Here is a 27,426-nt window from a genome sequence, read left to right on the forward strand (position 1 = left end):
CAGTGTAGTTCAAGGCACAATAGGGGCTGCAGTCCTAGGTGGCATTTAACTTCCAGGCCCTGGGTGCATTTTGTACCATTATGCTAGGGACTTATTATAGGTAACTTAAATATACTATTTAGGAGTATGCCAATTCAATCATGTTAAAAATGGGGTCAAAGGCGATTTACCACTGGTTAGAAAGGGTTCAGTGCATGGAATATGGAGTCCAACAAAAGCTGCAAAATTCGGGTTGACCACGCAGAAAATGCATATTTCCTACATGTTGTTTGTCTACCATCTGGCTCCTGCAGTTCTGGGTGTTCCCTGTGCTTTGATGTTCCAGGAATCGGTCCTACAGCCCTGGTCTATGGCTAGTGCCATCAATATCGCTCTTGCCCTGGATCAGGCTAAAATACTCACTCTGATAGTGAGTGACGTTTCGCTTTAAGCTATTATCTGCTCTTATGAGTGATTTGCTGGCTTGATGGTATGCACGCCCCTTTCTGTTTGTTTTTGGAATCTCCATTTTAGCTTCCTAGGGGCAAAGAGGAGGCAGCAAACACAGGTGGAAGACAATCCTTTGTAGAGAAATTATTGTTCAACGAATGGTCTTACCATTTGGTAAAAACTGAGATGTGAGCTGCTTTATACCATTGAGAAGCTCCAAAAAGAGCCAAATACACATCAAGATTTGCACACAAAATATATGTTGTACAGTAATGCCCATGCACTGGTATCTGGTATCTGTTGAGCCAATCGACTGGCTATAATGAAGTTGTGAATAATGAACTGTGACACATATCTACATAATCCATAATACAAGCAAGACGAGAAATAAAGAAAGGGCTGATAAGCCATGAATTGCATCTGTAGATGATTTGCTGGCGTGATGATGTCCGCACCCAAGTCTATTGTCTTTGCAATTTCCATTGTGACTTCCTAGGGGCGAGAATGTGGCAGCGCATAGTGGAAGATGATCCTTTGCAGAGAGGCTGTTATTGAACAGGTGCTTCGACTGGTTGGTGAAATTAAAATTTGAATTGCATTCAGGCCAGCTATTCTACATTCTTTTGAGGTGCACCCAAATTAGTGAAATGCGTATCAGGAATTGCACTCAATATATTTGCTGTAGTGTAATGACCATAATGCACTGGCATTGTTACTGTGCGAAAAGTCCAGAAATAATAACTTGTGAAAGGTGAACCGTGGATCATAACTATTTGCGACATAATTCAAAGCAAGACACGTAACAGAGACAAGGCAAATTAAGCCATGAGCTGCACCTGTAATTGATTTACGGGCTGATGATGGGCGTGCACCTTTCTGCTTTTTTGCATATTTCACCAAAATATATTCGCTTTGACAGAAATGGTCACTTGAGAAACACTACCTTTACTGAATGCGTTGTTAGAGTACTGCATATTGGTTTTTTCATGATCGCTGGTTAAATATTGTCGGTCTGTACTTCCCTTAGCGGCAACTTTTACTCAGTAGAAAGGTGTACTGCTGGCAGCACATTTCTAAAATCACCTTTCGTATTTTTTCTGGGTGGGCCTCCCACCACGTACCGACAGTGTCCTAATTTCTAGAGGAAGAGTCAAAGCTTTTGCTATAATGAAGACTTCTTTTAGGGTGTGTGATGGTTGATCTGTGTGAAGGATTTTGCAGTGCGGGCATGGGATGTCAGGTAATAAGGGGCAATGTATGCTGATCTGCAATTACACAACAAAAGGATGAAGTAATAATACTGATACTCTTTTACCTAGAACCTGGGTATTATCATGATGGATATTTTGGCATCCGCATTGAAGATGTGGTTCTGGTTGTAGAGGCTCAAACAGAGGTAAGTGTTAACAAATATATGAGATCTATTGAAATTCCATAATACACATTTTGAATGCATATTCCAATCACATATGTAAAACAGTAGAGAAAGTGTATTAATCATTTTGTGCAAGTTTAGGAAATTTAAAGCAAATGAAAAGTTTGAAAAACAACATTAGTTTAAACACAGTTCGTACTATGTACATTCAATTCTTCTCAAAATCACCTATGTAGTAGAAGTAGGTTTTGGAACGCATGGCTCTTCTAGTATTAAATATGTTTGTGAATGAAGGAATAATGTACTTGCAGCAATACCCGAAATATAGAAATATAGTCATGATCATTTGAATATTATTATGTGTATTTGCAAAGAACAATATCATCTGCGAGGGTATCCTAGCGCTGAGCAGGTATGTGTGCCTAGCCCTGCCTATGGTAGGTTTGAGGAAATATGAATTTTTATGATCAATTGTGTCCCCTATCTAGACCCCAACGGCTCCATGTACATGCCACAAGTACATGTATGTTCCCTCCGCTTCAAGCTATGAAGACGCAAATACAATTGTGTCCAACGTTAATATGTCCTCTTTCAGATCTGCCATGAATGGGTCAGATATTCCGTTCCTAAGTATGCCTTGCCACCGTCTTTATATGGTATACTTTTCACGTTTTCCAGCTCTGGCAAGGTAGGCCCTGAATTCTGCCATCGAGCTTTTCCTGCTTCTGCCTCTGAATGCTCCAGCCTGGACCTGCATCTGTATCCATGAACTTTGTCTTACTTCCTGCGCGGTTAACGGTGCCTAGCCCGGCCTGTTGCCTGCCAAAACTGTATTCAGCCTTCAAGTTATCTGCCCCGCTCCTCGAGAAATGCATTCCTGTCTAGTAGCTTAGGTAAACATCACTCCAGCTGCAGAGCAAAGGGCCCGGCCTTACTGTCTTCTAGCAAGTAATTCATGACTTTCGTTACCATGGTAGGCCCATGCCCCCTCGCATCTCATGTAGACACTTAGACGCTTGTACACGCACTAGCAGTCAGTATAGAATAGGCTTTGTCCGAAAAGACCTTTCCTTCTAGATAATATAGTTCCTTAAACACAAGATATTAGATATGATTTGGGACTAGGTTGTCCTGACATCCCAGACTTCTGTCTCCTCATGTAGGGCTAAATGTCAAGTTCCCTTCACCCTCTAGTTACACGTCAATCACACGTCATGCGGCTGCGCGCGCATCTCTGCCATGTATTTTTGCTGACTTTGCAGGATTCTCTTATGGATCCACCCACTTGTGTCATCATCATAATGACGTTTTTAGTATACGCCTCTATGCACGCCTATTGTAACGCCTTTTTATTACGTATGTGTATTCTTATCTCTCTTCTCAGCTGTTACGCCTCCTGCATCTGTCTTTATTGTAATACATTTACTATATATACTATAACCTGTCAATAATGTATTGCTGATCCCTTCCTGAACCTTCGTGGTGACGGAACTCGATTGCCTGGTTCGAACCATCATTCCTTTGTAAGGAATAAATTCCCTTTTATAACCTCAAATACCACGGATTCTGCCTCTTATTTTTCTGAGTTATTCTTACTAGACTTTTACCGCATAAAAATAGTACAGGTAATTTAAATATTTACCACATAATTGGCGCCCGAACAGGGACACCTCTCACACCCCACGCGCCGGAGGTGCGTTGCAGACCCGGTCTCCTGCCGCAGCCGGACGGACAATTACGCGTACCCGCAGGATTTCCTGTATCTCCCTCAGGCCAACGGGGGCGACTGAGGCTGCGATCAACACCCAGACGAGGCGGTGAGGAGTGCGGAGAATCCCGACCAGAGCCTAGCTGAGAGAGCAAGATCCGAGGTATACAGAGGCCCACCAGATTCCGAAGTTCCGAAGTATCTAAGTCACGAGTCGAGTCCCGTCCAGTTTGGTCTAGTCCAGTCCAGACTTCCGAGGCCTTCCGTTCCGTGCTTCCCGGTGAGTACCGTTGCTGGGGACGCATCTAGACGTGCACATTAGTTTGTGCCGGTCAAGACGGGTTTGGGTACACAAACCTGGTCTGCACTGTTTTAGCAGTGTATCTGTACTGTTTAGCAGTACATACAGTATATTTAGTATTATACAGTTAACTAGTTTTATTCTAATTATTATTGTTCGTTCTAAAATGTTTTGATATGTTTTAAATGTCGTGGTATGAGTGATTGTTCGATCTTCATTATTGTGGTTATTGTAATTATTGTGTTCAAGACCGAGTAAAGAATTAAGTAGCAAGGTTCAAGATGCCGTTCTTTTCAAAATTAAGACAGATAAAAACTAGAAAAGGGATACTCGAGGAAGCTGTTCCCATTCCACCTAGGGATACTCCAGGGTACTTTATGTACCATAAGCATGGCCTAGATGCCGTATTATATCTTGATCTATGGGTGGACTACACCAAGGATTTAGCAGAGAGTCAGAGATGGCCCGTTGCTGGAACATGGGATGCAGATTGCATCATGAGAATAGAAGAAGTATTATGGAAAAAGAAAGCCAGACAGTCACAGAAAGATGCCATTGAATTATGGCGTAAAGAATCGCATAGGCGCACAGAGAAAGCGCTCAGAAAGGAAGAGAAAAGTAGGGAAGATTCAGAAAGAGCCCGAGAAAACATATTAATTGACGAAGGTACCCGAGTAAAAACAGAACAAGTAGACAGACAACGAAACACTCTTATGAATGGTATGTATCCTCTTCTGGCCGAGGGTTTGCCTAAGGCCACCCTGGAGGTACCAAAAGATCTGCCACCTCCATTACTCCCGATTAAAGTACATCCCAAGACCGCAAAAGACATTTTCCTTTCCTCCTATTTAGATGATGCAGCCCCCGAATACGCTAATGGTGCGCAGCAACGCACACCACCTGTTAATGACGCTCGACCCCAAGATCAGCTGCACCAACCTCCGCAGCAACAAACCTCTCCTCACGTTCAGACCATTCCATCTGTTTCTACAGTCCTTCCTGCACCCACACTCTCTACCCTACACCCAACAAATCCTTTCGGACTTGGCACCTCAGGAGGTGCGACAGGAGGTTTTTCCACGCCACCGCCAGCAACTAGATTGACTTATAGGGATTTAGCACACCAACGTACACCGCAAAGAGCTAATGACAATATATTAAATGAGCCTCTTACAGATAGTAGATATGACCCAGTGCCAGGTAAACACGACAGAATGTTGCTATCTTCAGTACGTTTACGACGAGCCGCAAACTATTTAATGACATTACCAGGAATGGTTGAACATTTAGACAAAATATATCGCTTTGTCCAAACAGGGCAAGGTCCTGAAAGTATTGGCGAGGCCATGGAATACCAGAAAGTAGATATGCAGAGATTATTGTTACGTTTTTTCATAAACTGCTTGATCAGAAACAGAGATAGGCCTGAGGTAGAGCCGGAGGAAATGCAAGTACTTACCAGGTGGGGTCAGAATATAACCGACGGAAAACATGATAAACAGAAGTATAAGAACTAATGGGGCGCTCCGCTTAGCTCCTACCCTGAAAGTCTCGGGGGGATTCGTCAAGCGGGGGCCGAGAAAAAAGGGGGGTCCCAAAACGCGTTTTCCCCATGCATTTTCCCATAGGACCTTTAGTCGAAGGTACAGCCCGAACGGCTGAACAGAATTACTTGAAATTTGGCAAAGAGGTAGTCCTCAGGTCAGGGATGTGCCTTTTGCATATATGGAGTCAATCTGTTCAGTAGTTCCTGAGAAAATTGCAATTATAAATATCTATAGCCGCGCACCGTGCGCGCGCACCGTGCGCGCACCCTAACGTGCGCGAGCGTACTTCTGATTGGTGGTTACATGTCAGTCAACGTTCAAATCGGTCGAAATCAGGAAGTGTCGGCCGCCATTTTGTTTGTTTTGAGTGCGAGAGTGGAAAAGGAAGGTGGCGAACGTGAAAAGGGGGCAGGGTAGAGAGTTCCTGACCCCCTAGCCTTTGTCAGGGGGTCCCTGAAGGACCCCGAAGGCAGAAAAAAACATTTTAATTTTATTTAAAAAAAATCGCGGGGTGCGCGTACGTTGAAAAACCATTAAAAAAATATATATATTTTAATTCGTAGTTTATTGTAAAATAAATATATAAAAAATATAATAATAAATACATAAGTTAGCATTTAAAAAACCGTACAAATTCACTGAAAAAACCATAGGTTTCACACACGTTATAGTTAGGAATTAGCATTAAAAAACCTTGCAAATTCACTTAAAAAACCATAGGTTTCACACATGTTATAGTTAGGTGGACATTTCACTCGTAAAAAACCAATGAAATTCCCCCGTTATAGTTAGTTCAGATAACTATAACTCGCGCAACCCCCACTCTATCAAAAGGATGATGTCATCAGTGATGTCATGAGTGATGCCACTGACCATGTCATGAGTGATGTAATATGTGACGTCATGAGCAGTGGATTGCGGGCGCGCGAGTTATAGTTATCTGAACTAACTATAACGGGGGAATTTCATTGGTTTTTTACGAGTGAAATGTCCACCTAACTATAACATGTGTGAAACCTATGGTTTTTTAAGTGAATTTGCAAGGTTTATTAAATGCTAATTCCTAACTATAACGTGTGTGAAACCTATGGTTTTTTCAGTGAATATAAATAAATACATTGCGTTCAGCTATCTCCCCAATAGCATTTTCGAAATCAAACGCATTCAGCGCTTTCAGTTGTGTTACATATAAGATCGCAGCGGCACATTACGGACCCACAGAGCTTGCCCCCTGCCTTTTGTTTGTTGCTGCACACTACCGCCAATGAATATTGTCTCATGTTTTTTAATGTTGTGTATTTTATTGGAGAGGACGGCATTTTATGAAAAAGCACGTTTAGCGTGTTCTGGTAGGAGCAAGTTGGCTTACAAATAAAAATGAATATTTGTTTTTGTGTGTATCTTTTTACCAGTGCATATAGGTGATTTCAGAAATGCAATCAGGTCTGTACTGCCTTGCATGCCACATTTGATGCACACATGTCTTTCCTTCTCTTCCCCGTTTGCATTTTCTAAATAAATCGTGCCATCATTACACGTACTGACTGCAAGGCATGAGCCCACTAAGTGAAACTCCCTAAAAAATATATGTAATTTAACTGTTCAAAGTGGTGATTGCGCATGCAGCAATAGAAGTGCTGCATGCAAATCTGCATGCGGCTAATCTGGACACTTGCATGGTTTAATGTTTGTTTGGTTTTCTTAGTAACTACTGTGTAAGTTTTTTAGTGACCTTCCTTTGCTTCACAGTAATGAGTGTGGCACAAATACTTATTACCTCGTAATTAAGCCTTACTGGTCTGAGCCAAGTTATAAATAAATAAATAAAACACGTTCAACTATCTCCCCAATAACATTACAAAAAAAATCATTCTGTTGTGTCAGAAATAAGATTGCACCGGCCCATTACAGACCCACAGATCTGGTCTTTCCCTGAGGTGGTCTTCCCAAGTAGTAACTTTCAGCTACATGCTGCGGTCTTTAGACCCTTCACCTTTCAATATATATACCATATTACTACAGTACAGGCATTCAGCGTTTAGTCTCAATCGAAGACCGGTCTGTGGGCAAAGGGTCGTGGAATCCACACTGTCTTCTCCTTAATTATGAAGAATTTTTCTGGCTAGCCGCATTCTCTATTAAGTGTGTTTAAAATCTAACTGGCTCTCCAGTGCAATACACATGGAACTGTAACAGTTGGCTCCCTCTGTAGAACAGCACACTTCTCAGTTTCTACCGCCCCCTACTCTGTTGCTGCTTCATGGCCAGAGCCACTAGAATTTTTGCTATTCTGAGGTACAAGTGTGTTTTGCATAATAATTAGGGGTGGGCGGAATTTGCGAAATTCACTTTCGCAAATTATCGCGAAAATGTTAAAAATCTCCGCAAACACGCGGAAATATCGCGAAGATGCAGAAGTTTTTTTCCCACCCGTTCGCGGTATTTTCTGCGTGGTCGCGGCTCGCCAACTTACCTATGCGGTTGCTCACGGACGCGGCCATCTTGTCTTCACTTGTCTCGCGGTGCATGATCGCGAGAAGAAAGACGTGATCGCGCGACGAATTACGTTACTGAGGGCGCGAACTGTCGCGAGACAGCGCAAATGGCTACCAACAATCCAACATCTCGTGGAGAACGCAACCAGATCGGGAAAACTTGTCGGCGAACGCAGGGATTCAGGTAAGGCGATCGCGCGCACGCAAGAATGTATTGTTTTACAGCACGAGCAAGCAAAAAATTTCCGGTAAAATGCGGATTGCGGACATTTTGACATTTTCTCGCTCTCCGCGGATCGCGAAAATGTCAAATTATCGCAATTTCCGCGAGCGGAACGGAATTTTAGCCCAGGCCTAATAATAATGGGGTTGTCACATAAACTAAAATCTTGTCCAATTTACAGATTTTAGCCCAAAACAGTTTCTAGCTCAAACTTATTCAAAGTTATTAAAATGTAGAAATGTGTTATCTGTTAGTGCGTGGAAGGACCTAAAAGATTGGATGGTAAGCTCCCAGTTGCTTATTGCTGAAATTCGTTGTTACTCTTGTAAGTATGAGGTGAAAACTTTTCACGCCGTATAACGTCATGTGGCACTTTATGCCGCATAATTTGCATTTTTTTGCATACTTTTGCCAACCATGCCAGCAAATTAAGGCTTCCCTTATTGCATAATTCCAAGGGCTCTGCTCATAGCTGCCCTTGTCATAAGGGGATGCATATCTGAGCAGACTCTTTAATAATTTCACATTATTTAACCATGGTACCTTCACCATTTCCGCACGTTTCCCAAAGTTATTTGAGTAAGTGCATATTTCGAATAATTGCAATTATACTTATACCATTCATTCTTAATGGGGCCCTTCAAAGATTTATCATTGGCTTTCCAACATTGTAGTGTCTTTATTTCGCATCCGTTTTAAAACAGTGACATTCTAGGTAAACCATATAATCTGGTTTAGTGTTTTTATATATCACTAACTCTACCACATGGTTCATCTTGCCTTGACACGTCAGGACAGAGGCATGAAATCACGGCCTTCACCTTTGGAACAGCCCTTGCAACACAATCACATAACACACCACATATACAATGCACACCACACAGTTTCACATCATGCCACAAAATTCACCAGCACAACACATAATTAAACTCTGCTACATAGCACTCCACAACAGAAAATACCATTCAACATAATTACACTCCATAACACGCAATCCCACTCTACATTATTCCAGTACACTCAATACCACTTAATTACTATACACATTTTTCCACTGCAAGCAATGCCAAAAATTCTGCAACACAAATCCGCTCCACACAATTCCACACCACACAATTCCACAACTAATTATTTCAATTCAACCCATATACTTACTCTACACACCACATACAGACACTCCATAACACATAGGTAAAAGACATTGGCATTTTCAACGCCAATAGCTCTAACTCAAACAATGTGACCCCTATTGCATTTCCAATGCTTGTTAATACATCTGTCACTCCTAGAGCAGGCCCTAATCAGCCCTTAGGGCAGGGTGTGTTGTATTATAAGTACATGCCCAATATTTTAAAGTTTCACATGCCCTGGTAGTGAAAAACTCCTAAATTAATTTGTCACTGTTCCAAGGGCTACCTCTCTCATAGGATAACTTTGGGTTACCATATTGCATTTAATAAGTGTTAACATTTGTGTAGGAGCAGGTGAAAAAAAGTCATGTTCGGTGTCTGAGGAATTGTAAAGTCGGATTTTAAGTCACAATTATATTAAATTGAAAATAACAATGTGGTGTTGCACTGAAAGTGAAAATAGTACTCAGTAGTTAACACAAGTAAACTCGTTTTGTACGCTTTGTGTGCACCCTGCGAGGGGACATCACCCTCGTCCCCAATTAAAATAAAGGAAGTGACTAGAACATGATCCTAGACGCAGTGTGCACTACTGATATCCCAAAGTGGGACTAAACAATATAAGATATGAAATTTACAACAAATATTCAAATGATGAAACAATGTGTTCACTATGTATGAATCCCACAATACAAAAACTTGAATCCATACAATAAAATACGTGAGAACACAGTATTAAATCACATAATTTTAATCTCAAAAACGTGATTCTTCAATTGGTTGTCATTTGTGACGGCTAGTCTTGTCATTCTCCAAAAACTAGCTTCAAGCTGAATCCCAATGCATTTCGGGCTCTATTGGTAGCCCTTCATCAGGGGTATCTATAGACATATATATACAAAAATTGTGTACCCAATTATTGGGAAATATTTTAAAAGAAACTCACACAGCCTCATGTCATGTTGGACATTTCTCAATTTCAATACCCATCAACCAAAGTAAGAGCCAAAAGCAAAGAGCCAAAAGAAAAAAAACAAAAGGAAAAAAATGAAAACACAAAAGGAAAAAAAAGCCCAAAGATAAATAGTGTTATCGGTCATAACATCAAAATGCCATCAAGATATGATGTGCAAACCCACAATTCAAACAAACCACAATGATACAGTGATACGTTGTGGGATATTAACCGTATACATGCAATGTCAATCCAGGAGTGAAAACCCTGATTCCCTAGAAATAAACTAGGCGACTGTCCAGACTAATTACTTTGACAGTACAAGAAAGCTTTCGAGGTATTTCTTAATACAACGTACTTGAGCATCGACTATTTCACTACGAATTAGTCTAGACGTTTACTGTCTGCAGCTTTGCGCACTTTACTACACGTCTTTATTTTTGGCAATAATTTCTATGGCTGTTTTCACATGAGAACTCATCGCAGTGTTCACTCTCTGCATGTTCCTGGGATTTTGACTGTACATTATGTGCAAGGTCGAACAACAATGCTCCTTGTTATTTTGTTCTTGCCAGGCCTTAGCCCTTAGGCAAAACATACAGATGCAGCTGTTGTTTGGACAAAAGTACTTATTAGAATATACGAATAGGTAGCACACTGTAATAAGTATAGATGTAGCCGAAGTATGATGATTAAGATGGTTTATTAGATCTTTAGTACAGGATTACAGAAGAATCAGGTCTTAAGTATAGGAATATAGAAAGCCCCACCAGGAGCAGCTCCCTTGCTGTTCAGCCCAGTCTCTCAACTCACATCCATCCACCAGGCATCCTCCACAGCCCCACCAGGAGCAGCTCCCTTGCTGTTCAGCCCAATCTCTCAACTCACATCCATCCACCAGGCATCCTCCACATTCTATCATTACATCACACATACCAACATTCCACTATTCATCCACACTGGCTGAGCAGCAAGACAGGTAAGCGGGGAAGATACATAGCACCTAAACCAAGATACCACACACACACTTGGAGAGGGACCTTTCCGGGGCGAAGAGCGAGACAGCACCTGTGATATAGATCTACCATCTATAGGCTAAGGTATGGGGTCTGCTGACAAAGCCCAGAGATCTTTTAATATATAATAATACTGCTTCTTAGCAAAGGGAGGGAGGTTAGGGTCTATTGTCTTTCCATGATGACATCTCCCTTCATGATATATGGACTAGCTGCCATGCTGACTGTATTTGTAACATGCATTTTCCTGCTGGTTGTGGCGCGTATACTGCGTTAGGGCACGTTAGTTAATATAAATATTTAAAACTATTTCGTGTCTCTGTCAGATCTTATTGTGGACGAGTACAAGAGTGCGAATGAAAGGGTGTGTCTTGTTACCGCGATTCCTGAGAGATCTGGGAGTGTTGTGTTCTGGGGTGTCTAATTATTTGTTTCTCTGTGAGCGAGTAGGAGATCAAGTGAGACACTATAGCTAATCAGTCCTGGGTTTGTGTGTACTAAGGTGGTAGGAAGACTCAGTCCCTCTACACCAAGGTCCCATATCCTAAGCATAGTTCTGTGTTTGTGCAGAATCCCTGCAACAAGAGACACTAGACCCACAATTTTGTGTGGCAGCTGCTGAGCATAATCCTCACCTCCCCAACAAACACTTCCTCTCTGCACCCATTTTCCCCTGATACAAATAGGTAATAAATGGGAGCGGCTTTGGGTCAGTTATTTGCCTTGGAAGGGGGAAGCATGCCAAATTGAGCCTATTATTACCAATTCCAGGGAAAATAAACTTGTAATCCATGGATCTAGTGGTGATGATGCTGGCCGAAATCAGAGATTTTGGTCCTGCAGTATCCCGACATCTAAATAGTGGAAGCTTATAAAGAGGTCCTTTGTGGAGTCCTCAGCAGTTTAATTAATCTGTCCCTTTAAAATATTATCTTTTGAGGAGAGTGTGGTCATGACAGCGAACATGGCAGATGCATTTCCCTGAAACTCCAACCTTGGAGACAAAGGGTCTACCTGGACACCGCTCCAATACAACACACGACACAATGTAAGGAACTGAACATGCAAGAAAGCTGTGGAGAATCAGAGAACCTGAAAGATTTGGTGAAATATCATTGGCAACTAGTTATATCAAGCAGCAATGTGTGGACCCTCTCCTTTGGCCAGGGATTAGAGAAAGGAGAGGAACAAGAAACTGAGTCTTGGGTTCAATGCCAAACAGAGGAAGAAGGCGACTGTGGGAGGGAATTCCACAGTGATGACTTAGTGAGAGCGAGAATCTGTAGCGAGAGACGATGCCGAAGAATAGTTGAAATCCAAGGGGCTTAAACCCTGCGGGGGACCCTTGAGAAGAAGCCACATGGTATGGGACAGCAAAGAGAGTCCTGATCTGAGCAATGAGATGGGCCTATCTGAGAAGTGAAGGACTGCAACAATGCCCTGCCAGTTAGAAGAGAAGGAAAGTGAGCCAGTGAGATTATATGAAAGCAGACCACTAGCTCCACAGTGGTCACATACAGCTCTGTGATCCACCTGGGCAAGAGAACATTACAGTCCATGGGTGAAAGAGTTTAGAAGTGAGGACATGGCGGAGTATCAAAAATAGAAATCTTTGGAGGTTTGTGGTAACCGTCTGGGGAGGTCCCTTTGGATGGCAATGCTCGAGAATCGTAGGGGCTCAAAACTAATTCTAATGAACACCAGCTAGGTAACGTGATATCTCTGGGCCCGATGCAGTTGTGTGAAATAACCCCACATCCATAAAAACACAATGCCTATACCACGCAAAACTTTACCCCGCATATACCAGTCACCACCGGGTAATTACAGTTAGGATCGCGTCTCTTCACGAAATGCCTGTAATGTGTTGCTAATAAATTCTACAAAATCTACACAAAACCTTCCTAAAAAAGTGCTAATTTTTTACTAGCTTGCACATGGAATGTGTCGGGTGATCCGTCAATGGGGTGCCAAGAAAAAAAGGGGGGGGTCCAAAGCGCTTTTTTCCCCATTCATTTTGCCATTGGAACTTTAGACTCAGCTACAACCCAAACCGCTGAACGGATTTGCACCAAATTTGGCAGACAGCAAGATCTTGGCCCAGAAGAGTGCTTTTTGTGTTTTGCTGTAGATCCGTTCAGTAGTGTTGGAGAGATTAAGGTATAAATAAATTGTATATATCACACTGCGGCGGATCTGCAGGGTCGACAGACCTCATGCTGAGATCTGATTGGCTGCCATCACATCAACAAGGAAGTTGTGGCAGCCATTTCAGGACTCATGACCAGTCACAAATCCCTTGCAAAAAACAAAAAAAGAGATAAGGGGCAGGGTGCGGATACCCTGACCTCCCCCCCCGCCTATTAGTGGGACCCCATCTTGGACAAAAATGTATTTCTTTTTAACATTTTCCACATATTCACAAAAGATCCTTTACTTCATGGAAACATTTAAAAAACAAGTGTGGGCTCTGTGCTTGTTTCAGTACTCCCCCCGGGTGGGCCAGGATCGGGGGTGACACATTTTTTGGGGGGAGGGGAGTGCGGGGCCTCCTTTCCTGAGAGTCTAAAAGGCTCTGGTGAGCCCATCTCCCGAGCCGAGGTAAAAAACAAGGGTGGGGGGCGTTGTCCTCCTCCCAGGGCCTAATTAGGCCCCAGGAACACCATACCCCAGGTTGAAATGTACTAAAAAGGGTAAGGGGTGAGCGGGCGCATTCCCGAGCCTTAAAAAGGACCCGGGACTGGGGTCACATTTATTTAAATGAAAGGGGCCCCCTCCATTTGCTTAAAAATGCCCCAGGAACTGCATCCCCCAAGACAGTGTAATTAATGAATACATTATTGAAGGGATAGATGGTTCAATCCCCTAAGGCCAAGTAATTAATTAAGTAATTAACATAGGGTGGGGGTTGCATGCCCCCCCTCCCTGAGCCTAATTAGGCCCTGGGGACGCTACTCCCCGGGACCAAAATGTAAACAAAAGGGGAGGGGGTCTGTGCGGCCTCCCCTTCAAGCCTTAAAAAGGCCTGAGGACCCCATACCCGGTAGATCATAGTTATTAAAAGGGAGGGGGGCTCCTGCTTCAACACGATCCACCTCCTTCATAACATCTTCAAGTGGATGCCCAGCCAGTCCAGGAAAACGGTCACCCATGTGCTCGTCAGCAGCAATCTCGACTACGGCAACACACTCTACACCGGCACCAACCAGAAACTAAAAAAAAATGCAGACCATCCTGAACGCCTCCACCAGACTCATCCTCAACATCCCACACCGCACCTACATCACCAGTCACCTGAGAGACATCCACTGGCTAACTGTCAACAAGAGAATCATCTTCAAGCTTCTCACGAACTCCTACAAAGCCCTCCACAATGCCAGACCTGCATACCTCAGTCACCGCCTCTCCATCTACACTCCCACCATACATCTCCGCTCCTCCCAACAGGCCCTAGCCACCATCCCACGGATCCGCAAGACAACGGATGGAGGAAGATCCTTCTCCTACCCCGCTGGGAAGACCTGGAACTCCCTGCCCCTGCACCTCAGGCAATCACCTTCACTGCAGCAATTCAGGAAGGCCCTCAAGACCTGGCTCTTCACTGAACTACAGACCCAGCTCCCTGCCCCTCAGTGCATAGAGACCCTCACAAATGGGTAGTCGTACTTTATAAGAATATTGATTTATTGGATTTAATTGTTCATGGACAATATTATGCACTCATTTACAGAACTAGACATTTTTACACCAACCATTAAGTACATTCTACAAAATTGGATAGCATTGAGTTATAAAAATTACATAGAAACGTTTCTGATTCCATTGGTAAACAAAGAAGAAGTGGTGAGAAAGGCATTAAAAAGAACAATAATTTTTATGCAGGTGTCGATTTCCATAAACAATTTCATGGTTTATATTGCTTTTAAATTAAGTCAATTACACACAGGTAATGTGCCAAAAATAATGGGTGAAATAGACGGAGAGCTGTACATGTGGAAAGACAAAGATATCTCCTGGTTTGGTAGAATAGCAGCTTAACAAATAAACATCCTCCCTCAACCCATCTTCCGGCAAAACCGTTGAATGCTCCGAGGGGGAGAGGTGGCCTGTGATTCCACAACCAGCGGGAATATTACAGAGCAGCACAATTGCACAGCAAAGGAGAATGGGTCAGCAGGCATTCGAATAAATGTTGGCTTTACATGGGCCGGGCTGTAGTGTGTAGGGCTCTTTGGTTCTGATCTGATTACACAAAAGTAAGTGACCAGTGAGAATATAAAATAGTTACATGCGCAACACTTTATTGGACATTACAATCCTATTCACAATGCCCCTGACTTAAAGCCAGCTTCAGAGGGGCGACCTAAAGACATAAGGGAGTAATAACAGCCCTATACACAACACTGAAAAATCATAATAACTTGCACAGGTGGACATATATGTTGAGGTGGGATAAAGCTGATGGTAATGAAATTTCAGGGGACGCCTGGGATGAATTACGGAAAGATTAATTAAAATGCAATAAATCTGTTCAACATAGAGTCTGTAGTGAAAATAATCTGTTGGACTATGGCTCCACATAATATATATGTCACACATTTTCACATCCATCAAATAGATGCTGGCGGTGCTGTGGGCAGTCTGACACACATCTGTCGATACCGCCCAGTTATTTCCTATTATTGGAAGGAGGTGCTTGCAGTCATGAAACAAATTGTGGGATAACCTACACTTGGTGCTACTGAAGTGTGCAGCTCCAGTCAGGGAATTGATATTCTAACTCTTGTTGGCAGGAAAGATGGGATTGGCAAGATAATGGAAGTAAAAAAACGCCACACACTTTGGAAATGAGAAAGTGCGGGAAACCATGGCTCTTGAAAAACTATCAATCCATCTTATTGACCACAAAGATTACTTTATGAGCAAATGGTCACCAGTCCACAATTATGTGAATGCAGAGAACTATGCTGCCTGCTAAAACTCAGGGCTCAGCAATTGTTTGATTAAGAATGATTTGGGGATGAATTCAGGGATTTCTTTAAGAGTTCAACATGCTAGGGTTGGGGAGGGTGTGGCTTGCAGCCGACGGTCATGGCCGCGTTCTAATGCGGCTCCACAGCCCTCTTCGAATTTCCTGAGTAATATCCAACAGAATTTCCACATTGATCCCCTGGCAGAAAGGGGTCCAGGCCCCAAAATCTGCGGGCGCCAAACGTGATGACTTTTGGCAAGGAAAACTCGAAATTACAACAGGGAGGCTCCTTTGCGTCCAGAGCTCTGAGGGTGAAAATGGCGGAGTGCGCTGGCTCCACGGACTAGATGAGGTGAGAGAGTACGGGAGCCGACACCCATTACCCGTCACAACCACAGCCACTGCAAAATAGCAGCGTATCCTCCAAATAGGGAAGGGACTGCAACTTATCTCAAGTGACAGCGTCCTACTGGTCCCAGAAAGGCGGCCGAAGGGGGCGGGGTCCTGTCGCCAGACGCAACTGACTCAAATTGGCCTCGCGGCTACCTGAGGCCCCGGCTTCTCCGGCCTTGCAGTGACTGAGGTACCGAGAATATCGGCGCCGCATACCAGCATTCCATAAGTCCCTTGCGGGCGGCCGGGGAGAGCGGGGCCCTGCTGCAGGGCGAAACAGCAATACATCGGCCGTGCGACGATCTGAGGCCCCGGCTTATTTGGCCTATTAGGCCTCATGATGGAGGATCCAGGAGTGTAGGCGCGACCTGATCTTTTGTCTACACCCCAGCGGTGAGTGGTGGCTGTGAACGGCTTTGCTACGAGGTGGGATCGTAGGGTTGAAGAGCCCTCCACATCAGACTAGCTCTGAAACATAGCAACCAGGCTCAGACAACAACAGGCTCCTCAGTGGCCTGCCTGCTTGCACAAGAGAAAGCATTGGAGGGGGACCGTCGTGTACACTGCCTGGCCCCATCGTCTTTCGACCCTGTCCTAGACTGGCCAACAGAGTGACATTTATAAACAACAACTTCATAGGGTACATACCCTTGCCTCCACAGAAGTACGTGTCTCCTTGTGACTTATGCCTAGAACTTCAACGGCTCTGCTCTGGGCCTACCCCGCTTCCCCCCCATGCAGTAGGACAGTTAGTGGACCGGGAAACCCGACAGGCTGCGGGGTCACTACTTCCCCTGTGCAGGCGGCGAGTACTGGGGCTGCTCTTTCGACGTCTCAACTGAAGAGAACAATCACGATACCGCAATGGCCAGCGGAAGGGGAAGTAAGACGTCTGCCCAGAGCAAGCTGGCCAGATATGCCTGGTCAAAGGCAAGTGAAGAGGAAAATGCTGCTGATCTGGGGAGATCGGAAAACCAGCAAAACCAGCCGCCACAGCAAGAACTGACGCTGCATGATGTTATGGAGGCCATTGTGGGAGTACGAACATCCCTGGAGACTCGTATCGACGCTATGAACATCGAGGTCTCCCTCATAAGAGCCGGCTTTAGGAAAATGGATGATAGAGTTAAAGAGTTAACAGACACTACCTCAACTTTAAAGTCGGACTCAGACCGATTAAAGCAGCAAGTGAGTCAGCTACAGGAACAACAGACTAAAATGGAGGGGCTGCTCGATGAATACGAAGGTAGGGCCCGTAGAAACAATATACGCATACTGGGATTTCCGCAGAGATCGGAAGGGCCTGCGGTGGACCTATTTGTTGAGGACTTAATCTTAAACCAACTCCAACCGAAGAGAATGTCAAGCTATTTCTCCATCGAACGTACGCACCAGGTCCCCGGTGGTAGACCGAAACCAGGTTCCCCCCCAAGACCGATCATAGCACTAGTCTTCAACTTTAGGGATCGTGACGTCATACTCCAGACTGCGCATACAAGCTCATCGATCAAACAAGAAGACAAAGTGGTCACCTTTTTCCTGGATTTTACTACAAAGGTCCAAGAGGAATGGCGCAGCTTTCTGACAGTAAAAAAGGCGCTGCCGACAAAGAGATAAAATATATCCTGCTTTTTCCAGAGAAACTCTGTATTGAATCTGAGGGAAAGGCATGGTTTTTTTCCTCCCCAGAAGAAGCGTGGGAATGGCTGGACGGCTGGGGCCGTGTGGAGAAACCAAGCAAAGACCGGAATGGAGGACCCCGAGGTGGCAGACCGGAAAACGGCATCATTTCATACCCACACCATGGGCTGCAATTTCCTTTGTTGGTTTTAATGTTGAATGTCACGATGCACAGTGTTGTAAATCAGATTCGTAAAGTTGTGTCCTTCCTAAATTGACACAGTATGAACAGCTGCAGTTCATGAAATGTTCCAAAATGTATGACCGGTCCAGGTTAATGCAGATAATTGCTCACACATGTGAGAAGTTGGCCTGATATATGCTGTCCACTAGTTATAGTGGGCAACTTGTATCAGTCCAAACAACCCCTTATTGGTTATAGGTTAAAGACAACCTTTATTGAACGCTATCCTAGTGGTAGCTATGGAGAGCCGCCTTCAGGCTAAGTCTTGAAGGAATGTAAAGCAGCTTCTTTTACCAGTCTATAATCTCTAGAATGGCTAAATGAAAGACAACCACACAAGGTATATATATATAAAATATATGTATTTATTTCTAAACACACCCTCCTAGTCTCTCTATGAGGCTAGAGGTCAAAACACATAAGTACACTTCAAAATAAGAACCACAACTTAACTAGACACAAGGCCTAGAGCCTGTAGAATCGCTGGGACCCCAAGGAACCACCCAAGGTAGTGACACAGGGGACCCACGGGGGCCGTGTGGAGTGTGAGAACGCAGCCGCAAGCTCCTGTTAGCTTCTATGGGGAAAGTCACGGTCAGATTTTGGAAGATTAGGGACAATTAGAATTGAGTCAGGACCAAACCCTTTTGGACTTAGGAAGTTCTAGGGCCAACACCCACGGGAGCACCTGAGTACTCGTGTTACCTCACCCAGGGAAGCTGGGTGTATAGGTGTCAAATGGTGTCGGTTTGCGTCGTCGATTTCAATGGGAGCTGGCGAAGAAGTGCTGCTGCCTGGAAGATGCGAAGTGTCCGAAGAGATCCAAGCCTGGATCGAAGATGAGAAGAACCTGAAAGCAGAGGGGACAGAGTCTGGGTCACTAGCCAGTGACCAGGAAGGCGATAGGCAGATGCCCACCGATGTCGGGTGTTTTCAGGTGAAGGAGGTGAAGCTTGACTCTTCAGCCATGAGGACCAGGAGGCGTCAAGGACAACCAGGAGCTGGATTTGAGCTGTCCCACAAAGGATGTCGAGTGCTGCAGCATCGGTGCCCGGATTGGACACAACAAGCCTTGGCAACAGCAACCCACGCAGAAACGAGAAAGATACTTCGGTGCAGACCAGCACTTGGGAGTCAGGGCACGTCTGGAGCAATCAGGGAAGCCCAAGGAAATTCAAAGTTACCCCCTCAGGGACCCACCAGTCGACGGACCAGGGATTGCGAAGGGACCTCGAGACGAAACACAAAATGGTGGCCCACGGGTCTCTCAGGGTGACTAGGCTAACAATCTTCAGTGGATTCTTTGCTCGAGGTGGGGGCTACAAGTCAGCCCAAGCACGACTTCGGGAGACGTCGAGAAGTCAATGCACTTGCAAAAGTGCACAATGACCAGGAGTTCCGGTTCCACGCTACTCACGAGGGCTGCGGGTCTCAGCTTTGCTGGGGACTCGGGTCGGCCTCTGAGATGACTGGAAATCCTCTTCCTGGGTTGCAAATACTTCAGAGTCCGGCGGGAGCTTTGGAAATGCAGACCGGCAAAATGCTTTGTTGGTGCCTGCCAAGCAGGGGAGTCACTCTTTGACCCCAAGGGAGATTTCTTCAGTCCTCTAGTCTTGAGTAGAGCGTCGAAGTTCCAGGATTCAGCTTCAGAGTTTCATCCAGGGATATCTAAAGTTCTGGTTACAGAGGTTCCTTACTTATACCTAAGGAAGGGGTTGGACTTGCCCTGGGGACCCACCTATGTGAGGGTTTGGAAAGAGGGGTGGCTACACCCATTTCCTTTGTCCAGTTTCACGCCAGAGCAGGGGCTGGAAGCCCCTGAACCGGTTTGAGCTGGACCATGCACAGGGACACCAAATGTGCCCCCAGTGCAGAACTTCAAAGCACTCAGAGAGTGCTCCCACCCAGCCCCAATACACATAATCCTGTCTGGGAGGTGGTTACACCTCCCTGTGACAGGAAACCTATTGTCCAGGCCTCCCCTGCCGGAGTTTCGGTCAGCAGTAGGAGGCCAGACTTGTGTCTGTGGCTGCAGCATCCATTTTGTGATGCCAGGGCTCTATTAAGTTTCTACCGGGTATACCAGTGCTGCCATGTCTCTCCCTCTAGAAGGGTGGGATCATACTCCCACACCAGTTACTGGTGTGGGTGTATGATTTCAAGGTGTTTGACACCAAACACGACATATTTCTGTGCAGCCAGTCCAAAGTTAGCATTTACCATTTGGTTATAAGGCACTTAAGAGTATATGGTCAGGCTGCACTACTGACAACCCCGGTGAAGAGATTCCGAAGGCTACAGAGGGGCTCTGCTCATGCCTGGGCACCCTCTCACATATAACCAAACACCCTGCCTTCAGAATGGATAAGGCCTGCCATAGGGGTGACTGATAGGTTTGTATGTGAAGTGATAGGTGAGGTATAGTGAACCTATACCTCAGTAAGGGGTGCATGCACCACCTTACCCAGGCTGCAGTAGCAGACCTGTGGTGTCATTTTGGGTGGCTTTCCAGGGGTGGCATAATACATGCTTCAGCCCCTGGTAGGCCTCTGAAGTACCTATGCCCTGGGTACATAGTATACCATATACTAGAGACTCACAAGGGAACCTCAGGACCCAATCTGTGGTGTACCTAAAGTACATGCAATCAATTTAGGGAGGAAGCAGCTAGGCTGGGGCCCTGAATAGCAGGGTCCCAGCCAGACTAAAGTCGAAAAACAGTAAAACGCCAGGAAAACAAAGTGGGGGTAACCATAAATGCAGATCCTACTCTCCCACAACGCATTGATGGATTTGCTCATCCTTTAGGTAGCCTCGGCATGTACTCCTCTAGTCCTACTACCGATTCACCATGGGTAGCACTAAAGCCACAAAACTGTCCATTCTGACGTGGAATGTAAACCGATTGGGAGACAAAATAAAGCGGGGAGCGGTGTCGCAATACCTCAAGAGGCAGGCGCCAGATTTAGTATTGCTCCAAGAAACTCACCTGGTGGGTAACAATTGCAGGGCCCTCAGCAGGTGGGAATACAAACTGTTGGTTCATGCAGGGTTTACATCTGGGTCTAGGGGGACAGTTATCATAGTACGGAAGAGCCTGGCTCTCACGCCCACTCATAAATGGATCCACAAGGGAGATTCGCAGTGATGGGGGCCACTTGGGAGGGAAAACCGGTAAATGTGGTATCAGTGTATCTCCCGCCTGCACTGGGAAAAGAGGCACTCAGCGATGTAGGCAAGATCCTGATTGATATTCCCGATGGCACCCTAATATGAGGAGGTGATTTTAAGATGACTGTGGACGATGCACTGGATAGGTTTCCCCGACGACCCCCTCCAGACATAGCACTCAAATGGTGGAGTTTGCTCAAGCCATGGGACTGACAGAAATATGGCGCTCACTGCAACCACACATGCCATATTATACCCATTACTCTAACGCTCATTTTATGTATTTATTTATTTATTTTAATGTTTTATAGAGCGCGAACTTGACCCATGAGGGTATGAGAGCGCTTTACATGGTTAACAGAGGAAAACAATAGAAAAACAGCAAAGTCTCAAGAGCAGAAATATATAGGGGGGAAGGGTTGCAGGGAGCATAGGGGCAAAAGGGGACACAAATGTGAGGTTACAGTTCAGGTTAGAGTTGGTGAGAACCGTAGCCCCACGTGTTCTCGGCGGTGAGAGGTTGGTGAACTGTGGAAGAAGCAATTGTCTTGGATTCAACCAGCATGTCATAGTGGCTGAGAGAGGGTCTTAGCTCAGGAATTTACCCATGAGGAAGGATTTGGCCTCCTTCTTGAAGCGTGCTAGAGAGGGGATTCTTCTGATGTCGGGCGGGAAGGAGTTCCAAATTCTTGGTGCTGCCCTGAAGAATGCCCTATTGTAGGTTCTTGTAGGCTCATCATAGTATGTCCCGCATTGACTACTTCCTTACGCACTTAGCAGCCATTGGCCACTTCCAAAATCCTCGCTGGCTCCCAAGGGGGATTTCAGATCACTCCCCGGGCTGGATCAAGCTCACCTTTCACCAAACAATGCAGCGCAGCTCCATAGTTATCAATCCATGGCTTCTAACGATCCCAGACATAATGGAGGAGCTCGCTGAGCAGACAGAATCTTATTTTACCGAAAATCTGGGATCCGTAAACTCAGCGCAGACCATCTGGGAAGCTTACAAAGTGGTGCTAAAGGGGCACGCACTGGCATTAAAAATAGGTTATATCCAACGCCATAACGAGCAAATACTACAGTTAGAGAGTAAGCTCCAACAGCTGGAGACACAAAATAACTCTCGACAACTGTTGGTGGATATAAATCTACCCTCGTTGTCTGAGACAGAAAGAGCAGAATTGGACGCCGACATAACGGATGACGAAATTTGCAAAGCCATATTTAGCATCCAATCAGGGAAAGCAATGGGGCCCAACGGGATTCCAAATGAGTGCCTAAAGTCAATGGCCTTACGGATAGCACCCCACCTCAAACACATGTATACAGAAAGCCTTGAGAGGGGAATTCTGCCTGAAGATCAAAGATTGGCTTCCATAGTGGTGATCCGCAAACCCGGGAAGCCGGCGGATAGCAGTAGCTCTTATAGGCCAATCTCCTTGATAAATGCGGAGGCCAACATTTTGGTGAAATTGTTGGCGTACCGTCTCAATGCTGTTCTCCTATCATTGGTTCACGCAGATCAGTCCGGTTTTGTGCCGGAACGGAACACGGCACTGAATATTCGCGGGGTGCATAACGTTCTGGTACGTACGCAATATATTGAGGAGGAAGCAGTAATTCTATCATTGGATGCCTCCATGGCATTCGATTCTATAGAGTGGACCTATCGCTTTGAAGTGCTGGTCCACCTGGGGTTTGGCCCGTGGTTCGTTAATTGGATTTGGCTGCTTTGCACTGAGTTGCGAGGTCAGGTGAGGGTGAATAATCGCACGTCTCGGACGTTTAAGCTGCACAGAGGGACAAGACAGGGTTGCCCCCTGTCCCCTCTACTTTTCGCCCTAGTATTAGAACCACTGGTGTCATGGGTGAGACGAGATGTAGCTCTCAAGGGCCTAAAATGGGAGGCAGACAATGAGGACAGGATTTCGTTGTACGCAGACGATATCCTGATCTACTTAGCATCTCCCTATGCCTCAATACATAGATTACTAAACATATTCACAAACTTCGGAAAATACTCAGGGTATGCTATTAATTGGGCAAAATCATTGCATTTGGTCCTACATGGTCCCACACCTAGGTTACCCAGGAGGTGTGAAATTGAGGTGACAAAAACTTATCAGTCCCCTTAAATAGACTTCGTGATGATGTCAAACATTGGAGGTCACTGCCACTGTCACTATTAGGTTGTGCAGCCCTATTTAAAATGCTAGCTCTACCACGATTCCTTTAACTCCTCCAGAATTGCCCATGCCATGTCCCAGACTCCTATTTTAATAGCGTTGAGGCAGAGGTCCGAACATCATTGTGGGATGGAGGTACACCACGAATAGCCTTAGGGAAACTGACAAAGGAGTATTACGACAGGGGATTGCACTCCCAGACATACTGCTCTAATATTGAGCATCACATTTGGTGGTGGTTAATCAATGGCTGTACGGTACCCCAACTAATCCAGCATACAGGCTAGAAAGATATCAGATGGGGCGAGAGGGGTATCTTGGGGCCATATACACCAAGCCCCGCAAAGGGAAATATTTAGGCCCAATGGCTCAAACGCTATCCATCTGGCATAAGGCAACCAAGCGTCTGGGTTGGACGGGAGAGTTGACGAAAGCTACACCCCTGTGGTCCTCTCAACAACTGGGGTTGCTTTGTCACCATGTGGGGTTTGCCAAATGGGACACCATTGGAATCTCTACCGTTAGCGATCTCCTACATAAAGGTAACATTCTCACATTTAAAGACTTACAAGCAAAGCATGAACTGGCACACAGGGAGATATTTTGGTATTTACAGATTCACCATGCACTTAACACAGCACTCCCGGACCTAACAAATATACCAGACTCATCCCCCTTAGAGGACCAACTATTATCGGAGCCTATCCCATCCAAAGCCATTTCACTTACATATCGTAAGCTATGTAACAACATACCCCTTTCACACTCTTAGGAGCAGATGGCAGGCAGATTTGGGGCAGATTGAGGATGATGATTGGCAAACCGCTTTGATGTCCCCCAGAGAGGCACCCATAAATCATCACTTTCAACTGATTCAACTAAAGGTTTTACACAGAACGTACCTCACCGGAGTAATCCAGGCAGAAAATACGAACAAGGCAGGACGCACTCTATATGCGGGGATGTCACCAAACTGCAACTTTTTATCATGTTCTATGGGACTGCCCCCAGATCCGACCCCTATGGGAGAGGGCCACAGGAAAACTACAAGAGGCGCTAGGGAAACAAATCACTCTTACACCTTTAATGGGGTTTCTGAATGTATGGAATGCCACGGACCTAACAGACACAGAGCAACAATTAGCCACCCTGGTATACACATTGGTGAAAAGGACAATTGCTATGAAATGGGGGGCAGAAGATCGACAACTGACAATAGGATGGGTGGCAGAAATGGACAAATGCATGGTTGCTGAAAAAGATGTCTACAAATCTAGGGGCTGCCCTAAAAAGTGGGACAAAAAATGTGGGGCTTGGAATGCATATCGAGGAGAATTGTGCATTTCGCCAACGGTGGAGATGGAAATGTCAAAAAAGAGGACTACTGAACTGTAATGTCGGACTGCAGCGTTGTGCATGAAAGATGTCAATTTATTATTCTTTTTCTGTATTTGAATATATGTCACTGCTATCCTGAATGTGACACGTTTAAATTTAATACAATTATTATTAAAAAAAAAAAAAAATACTACGGTTGGGAAAAGAAGTGTAACAAGGGACTGGGTTGGTGGGGGGGTTTCTTCCACCAGTGCAGCAGGGGATGGGAGTGAGATAAAAGGTAACAGTTGCTTTACTTCAGTTGGAGGTAAATAAGAGTGTGTAGTTATAAAGTATGATGAGAGGCGCACAAGTGCACTGTGTTATTGGAAAATATATTGATTGATGCACACGATTTAAAAAACGATTTGTAAAAAGAAATCTCTTTCAGGACTCTGTATGTATTCTTCTTTGATTTTCATAAACCATGAGTAATAGTCTTGCACCATTAATACATTTATTACTAAACCTCCCTTCTAGATGGACTTCAAATTTAACTTTGTAACTTAAATCAGATTCCATGTCAGAATCATTTGTACTAAATACACAAGGTTCGACTCTGTTCTCCTCAGACAATATTCTGTTTTCCCTCTTCCGTGGGCTCAGTTCAGATGCTTATCAGAATTACATTTCCACTTGGTAAAGTCAGTTTTAATAAAATATATCAAGCTCACTCTTAATGTTTTCCTTTATTTTTCTTTGTTATCATACTTGCTTTCACATCTATTGTTGTATTTCATTTCCTCTTACCACAAACAATGATTTTCTATCAGTTTCAGGGTCGCTGACTGTTCACACTCAATCTGGGACAGGAAGTTACATCAGACACCATAGTCAGGTGGTACTTTTAAATAGGGCCGCCTCAACATGGCATGTTATTGCACAGACCACTTGGAAGAACATTGGTTGGAGCAGGAAGTGGTCCATAAGACCACTGCCTGCTCCCCCAGATGTTTTCCCAAATGGCAAACTTTAAAAAACAAAGGGGCAGATCTATATTGGAGATGCGCCACTTTTACGCCGCCGTTGCGTCACTTTTGTGACGCAGCGGCGGTGTAAACCCTGCGCCACGTTGCGCCATATTTACATCGTGACGCATCTATGGAGATGCGTCACGATGTAAAGCCCTGCGCCACGTAAAACCTGCGTCAGGTTTCACGTGGGCATGTCGACAGGGGGGGGGCGTTCCGTCGCAGGAACGCCCCTGAAAAGTGACTCAGTCAAATCTATAAGATTTGACTGAGTCACTTTCCCAACGCTGATGCGCCAAAACCCTGCGCCTGCTTGAAGCAGGCGTAAGGCTTGACGCACCATGTTATGGATAGGGTAGGTTGGAACAGTGCTGGAGTTGCATCGCGCTTGCGACGCAACTGAAGCACTGCGCCAACCTTACGCCATCGGATGCGTCACGCATCTGTTTATTCCTGCGCCATGATGCGCCGCATTGTAAATGCGGCGCATCATGTGTGGCGCAAGGGTAAACTTGCGTGACGCATCATTCCTGGCGCATCCTTGCTGATTTGCAGGGATGCGCCAGGAAACATAAATCTGCCCCAAAGTTTAAAAAAAGCATCACTTTTTCCTTTAAGAATGAAGGGTTTCTGTAAAAAAAATAAAACTGTTTGGCAATGCAAACACAGGGATGGTGATAAGCTGTTCCTTGCAGGCCATCATCCCTATGTTTGTACCCAATCACAAGGGTTTCAAATAGCAACCAATGGGCAAGTCATTCTTCAACCGCATGTCAATAGAGAGTAAGCAATGTGACCTATCAATACATAGGTTGCATCGTAAGCTTAAAAACTAGTCACGTAAAGTCAGTGGGCAAATTGTAACCCCTTTTTGATACCAGTCTTTAAGTAACTCTAGCTCAAAATTCGTTATGAACTATTGATTTCCTCAAGGGCACTGAACAAGGCCTGAAATCAGAAACCAGTTCCCATAAGGAAATAAAGTCCTTTGTCAATCTGTTGGCCTCCATAGATTCCACACACATTAGTGGCTTTAAATGCACTGCAGATGGCTGCATTGGCTGGTAGACTTAAAACCACATTAAATAATGAAATTCTTTTCAATTTAGCTAAGTGTTTCTATGCTGCACAACCTCAGATCTCTTCTACACATTTACAACATGGCACAATTTGTGAGATTAAAAGCACTCAGTAAGAATACAATGTACCCAATTGTTCTGTGATTCCTCTGGCGCCATCTCACAAAACCAGCTAATGATCCTGCTGTAATATCTGTACACCTACTTCAATACATCCCGTTCTCCATCTTG

General features: G+C 44.9%; 1 protein-coding gene across 2 annotated transcripts in view; it reads left to right on the plus strand.

The window, feature by feature from the left end:
- The window catches only part of LOC146829142 (xaa-Pro aminopeptidase 2-like), a 565,756-nt gene that overhangs the window by 504,632 nt on the left and 33,698 nt on the right, over positions 1-27,426 (plus strand). For both annotated transcript variants that reach the window (XM_085607766.1, XM_085607767.1), the window contains one exon: positions 1,749-1,825. In XM_085607766.1, coding sequence (XP_085463892.1) covers positions 1,749-1,825 — 77 coding nt within the window. The remainder of the gene's footprint in view (positions 1-1,748; positions 1,826-27,426) is intronic.

This window comes from Triturus cristatus, chromosome 5_2 (genome assembly GCF_964204655.1).
Source record: "Triturus cristatus chromosome 5_2, aTriCri1.1, whole genome shotgun sequence".
Taxonomy (NCBI): Eukaryota; Metazoa; Chordata; class Amphibia; order Caudata; family Salamandridae; genus Triturus; species Triturus cristatus.